At 41.2% G+C, this 4,505-nt stretch overlaps 1 protein-coding gene across 2 annotated transcripts in view; it reads left to right on the top strand.

The window, feature by feature from the left end:
* The window catches only part of STX6 (syntaxin 6), a 53,331-nt gene that overhangs the window by 29,739 nt on the left and 19,087 nt on the right, over positions 1 to 4,505 (top strand). For both annotated transcript variants that reach the window (XM_011951146.1, XM_011951147.1), the window contains one exon: positions 3,018 to 3,080. In XM_011951146.1, the coding sequence (XP_011806536.1) occupies positions 3,018 to 3,080 (63 nt within the window). The remainder of the gene's footprint in view (positions 1 to 3,017; positions 3,081 to 4,505) is intronic.

Here is a 4,505-nt window from a genome sequence, read left to right as displayed (position 1 = left end):
AAGTTGCAAATTTTCAAGGAAAAGCAGGGCCAGGGCTCTCTAAGCACTCCAGCAGGCATGGGCCTTGTCACATCATGCCAGGTACTAGGCGCAGTTCTGCTCCCTGCCTCACCAGCACCCCTGCTCTGGCACCCACACACTGGTGCATCTTCCAGTCCTTGGGCCCTCTCTCAATTTCTGTCCTATTATCACAGACATGTGGGGTCAGACCGATGAACTTTAAGCTATTTTACAATAAAATGTGGATGATTTGCCCTATACTTAGCTATGCCTAAGTGTACACCATGGAAAACATAGGAAAAATAGCCCTGTGACCGCAGGAGCACACAAGGCCCTGGTGGTGTCCCAGTTCTCTGTGCTTAGGCCAGTGATGCGTTATAGCCTTTTTCTGACCCTAAAAAAATTGTCATTAGTTCCTCATGTCTTCCATAGAGGTCCTTAGAGTCTGGATCAGAATGAGCAGAATCTTTTCAGTCTTGATAGCCCTAAGACCAGGTCAGGGCAGAGCCACCCACAAAAAGCCTTTGATCTGCTTTACACCAGAGACAGTCACCATCCAGCCTCTTGACTGGACTGAAGCTCTGGGCCCCTGGAAGCTCTTGTAAGAAAAGCTTCTAATAACTGAGCTTCCCTCATCCTAGCCCCTGAAGTCTGGCCATTTGATAGAGTTCACCCCTCGCAGTCTGAGAAGAGGTCAGTGTCAGCATGGAGGAAGGTTGTGGGGCTGTTGGAAGGGTTTTCAGACGGAACCGATTAACCAGACAGGCTTTTAATAGTGTCTGAGATTTTTTTTTTAATTACCTGATAGGAAAATTTGGCAACTCTACAAGGAAAAAGAGTCTTAGTTGCTAGCGTCTTCTGGCTCTGGCTGCGGGGCTGGTGTGAGCAGTTAATTTGACCAGTCAGAAAGGTGTGTGGGGGTCTGGTCAGAACCAACTGCCGAGACTGAGCTCTCACATTCGTGCCTGTCCTCTTCATGTGAGGAAGACATACCCAACCTTACCCGTTTATGGCTGCAAACTTCCTTGAATTCATACTTGGGAAACCCGACCCTGGTGTCTGGGAGCCCTGGTGGAGAACTCTGACTTTAGGGCAGCCCTTGCCTAGGTTGCCAGGGTCAGGCATTCCTTGTGGTCATACCTGCCTGGTAAAGTAACCCCCAGTCATCATCTGGAAAGCCTGAAGGACCCTAGATTCTATTCATGAATTAAACTTAACAGACATTGATAGTTCTTATGCATTTGTGTGTGAAGGGGTATGGCTTACCTTCTTGTCATTCCAGAGAACTCTCCCCTTCCCCCCACCAAAAAAACCCAAAACTTCCCTGGGTCACACTTTTCTTTAAAAAGTACTCTAGATATTTGGACTCAGGTTGACTGCAACCTATGGGTTGTTGAAGTTCCACAGGTACCAGGAAGAGCTCTTTTACAAGAGATTGAATGCTTTTCAATTATAACACAGTATATAGATGGGTGTTTGTTGATTTAGCAGGCATCTGTTTGCACTTTAAGGAGACAAAGCCCATTGTGAGGGCTATTGGGAGAACTTAAAGACATAGAGGGCCCTTCCTGGAATTCCTTAAATTGTACCACCCAGGCACCAACCTACACCACTAGATAAAAGCCTTGCTCAGGGAAAAATAGATAAGAAATGTGAAAACTCTTTATATCACTCTTGATGCATCACTTGTTCAGTGATAGTAATTGTTTGTTTCTCCTGACTCCTCTGGTTGTTCTGCTCACACAGGCACTGCTGGGAGACAGTGGCAGCCAGAACTGGAGCACTGGAACAGCAGATAAATACGGGCGCCCGGACCGAGAGCTCCAGCGAGCCAATTCTCATTTCATTGAGGAGCAGCAGGCGCAGCAGCAGGTACCCCGAGGACCCTGGGCTTAGGACAGGGCAGTGGGAAACAAGACACCCCCTTAGTTCCTTTGCCAGCCATGGAGTCTTGTGGTTCAGTGACAAGCAGGGTAAGCCAGGCGTGTCCTGTGTTGATTGTGTTTCATGATTGCATATGTAAAGTGTTTCAGAATCTTCACAGCGTGACTGCTTCAAGAGAACCAAGCTCAGCCAGACGTGGTGGCTCGCACCTTTAGTCCCAGCTACTCAGGAGGCTGAGGCCAGAGGATCCCTTGAGCCCAGGAGTTCAAGGCTACAGTGAGCTGAGATCAGGCCACTGCACTCCAGCCCGGGCGACACAGCAAGACTCTGTCTCAAAAAAAAAAAAAATCTGTTGTAGTTATCATGTATTCAGTTCAAATCATTCTATAGTTCTATAGTACATTGGATTGTAGCTAAATAAGCAAAATGACTCAAATTTGATAAAATGTTTTGCTTCAGATAAAGGACTGGATCTATTCATTTTTCATTCCATACAAAATTATTTTTGACACTACTCTGGAAATTCACTCTGATGTTAGGAATAGTCTATACCTTTCATGAATCCAACTCAGAAATAAAATAAGTGACCTATTGTACCACTACTTGGAAGTATTCTTTGGTGTTTAATGGTAAATATACTTTATACTAAAAGCAGATGGTTTTTTACATATATTGTAAAAAAGATGCAAGCGCTTGAACACGTGCTTTTGTGTTTGTACCCCAGGGATGTTCTTTATTAGTGATATGGCTTTGAGAAAGTATCATCGTCTTTTTGGACCTAGGTCTCCTCAACCTTAAAATGGAAATAGTACCAGCTTCACAGGTTCCTTGTGAAAATTCAGTGATAATGTGTGTGTGTGTTTAGCACTGTTTCTGACCTGTGGTAGGTACCTGGTAAATGTTAATTCCCTTTGTCTTTCCTCCTATTTAAATTAGTATCCAGGTTACTTCTTTTTAAGGGACCATCTTTCTTTTTCTTTTCTTTATTTTTGAGACTGAAAATAAAGCCGAGAAATGCAGTCTTCTTTTTAAAAAATCAATAATAAATTGTGTGTTTTGCTAATGTGTGAAATGTTAACTGTGATTTTGTTTCAGGATCTTTTCATTTGTTTTCATATCTTGCTTCTCATTAGGACATGAAAGATCAGATGTCAGCTTCATCTGTGCAGGCATTAGCTGAAAGAAAAAATAGACAGGTAAGAAAACATCAGAATATAATTATCAGTGAGAGAAAGCGTACAGTTAGATATTTGGAATTTAAAAATGCTGACCATCCATGGATCATGTAATCGAGAGGAAGACTTCTGCTTGCAGGCCCTGGTGTGACCATGGGAGATTTTGTGACAGTCCCAGCAGCCTGTCCCAGCACGCTGTCAGCGTTTCCCTCCCCTCCTCTTACCCTCTGGTGTTCTCCTCTGGGCTCCATAGCACCTTTTGCCTACCCTTACTATAGCACTTATCACAGAGTACTTTTACTTTTTTAATGTGTTTATTCTGTACCTGTTGAATACACTCTCTGTGCCAGGTTCTTTGAAAGGCTATAATTACTCACTGTCTTTCTCTCTGCTGGGCCCCAGGCCCCTTGACAGTGAGGAGAGATGTATGTCATGGTTTTTTGTTTTTTGTTTGTTTGGTTTTTTTTTTTTTTAAGCTCTCTAGCAGTTACTACATTGCCTACCCATGAAACGCATTAGACATCTAAGGATTGACATTTGATGTAAAGACATTAGAGGAACCTTAAACTTATGTGTTAAATTACATTTCTCTTTGTTTTAAGTAGTTTTAAAAAATTACATACTTTGGCATATCAATAGAAGCTCCTAATTGTTAAAATACAGTCCTTTTAAAAAATACAGAGTGGTCATCTAGAATTTGGACTTTCATTTAGATTGAGATTTGATTTAGACTTTTTTGGTAGGATAGAATGTTTTTTGCCTGTTGCTAAACTGTTAGGTGATTTTTTGACAGAAGTAGTTTTTAAATTCTTTGGATATCCATTTTCCTTAGGAGTAAAAAAAGACTTCATGAAAAATGATAATATTTGCTTTAAATGACTTGTCTTAGCCTCATTTTATTAAGATTCCAGAAAGTTATGAATTGTCCATTGAGTAGGCTCTTGAGAAATTTCACTGTTTTTACTAACTAGCAATCAGTACTTCATACCTGTGGGTATTTGTCAAGCCAATTAATTTTGAAAACAAATATTATGGAAGCTTGAAGAAGGGGGAGGGTGCTATAAATATTACCTAACTTAATTTTCCTGTTTTCTTTTCCTGCATTCCATTTTTCAAGTCATTGTTTTGTTTTTGGCTTTTTAATCTTATTTGCCTCATTTGCTTTCTTTTTGAGCAGTACAGCTAGGAAAAGCCACTAGCTAGTCCATTCCATCTGGCTCCCTCTCTTGAAAGAAGCTAGTGAATGGCCTCAAGTTGGCTAGTTTTGGAGTTCTCTTCTCATTTGCACTTGAGCTTATAGGAAGTGGAAGTACCTGAAGTAGTTGTGACAGTGAGGTTGGTAACACCTATGCTGTTACTCTTAATTTGAATGTTTTATTCTCTGGATAGTATAGTTGGGCTAATGTAAATAAAATTTGTATTTGTTTATAAATACATTTATATAAA

The sequence above is a fragment of the Colobus angolensis genome, unplaced genomic scaffold (genome assembly GCF_000951035.1).
Source record: "Colobus angolensis palliatus isolate OR3802 unplaced genomic scaffold, Cang.pa_1.0 Scaffold315, whole genome shotgun sequence".
In the NCBI taxonomy this organism is placed as follows: Eukaryota; Metazoa; Chordata; class Mammalia; order Primates; family Cercopithecidae; genus Colobus; species Colobus angolensis.
The sequence above is the reverse complement of the archived record's forward strand: the minus strand, read 5'-3'. Positions and strand labels throughout refer to the sequence as shown.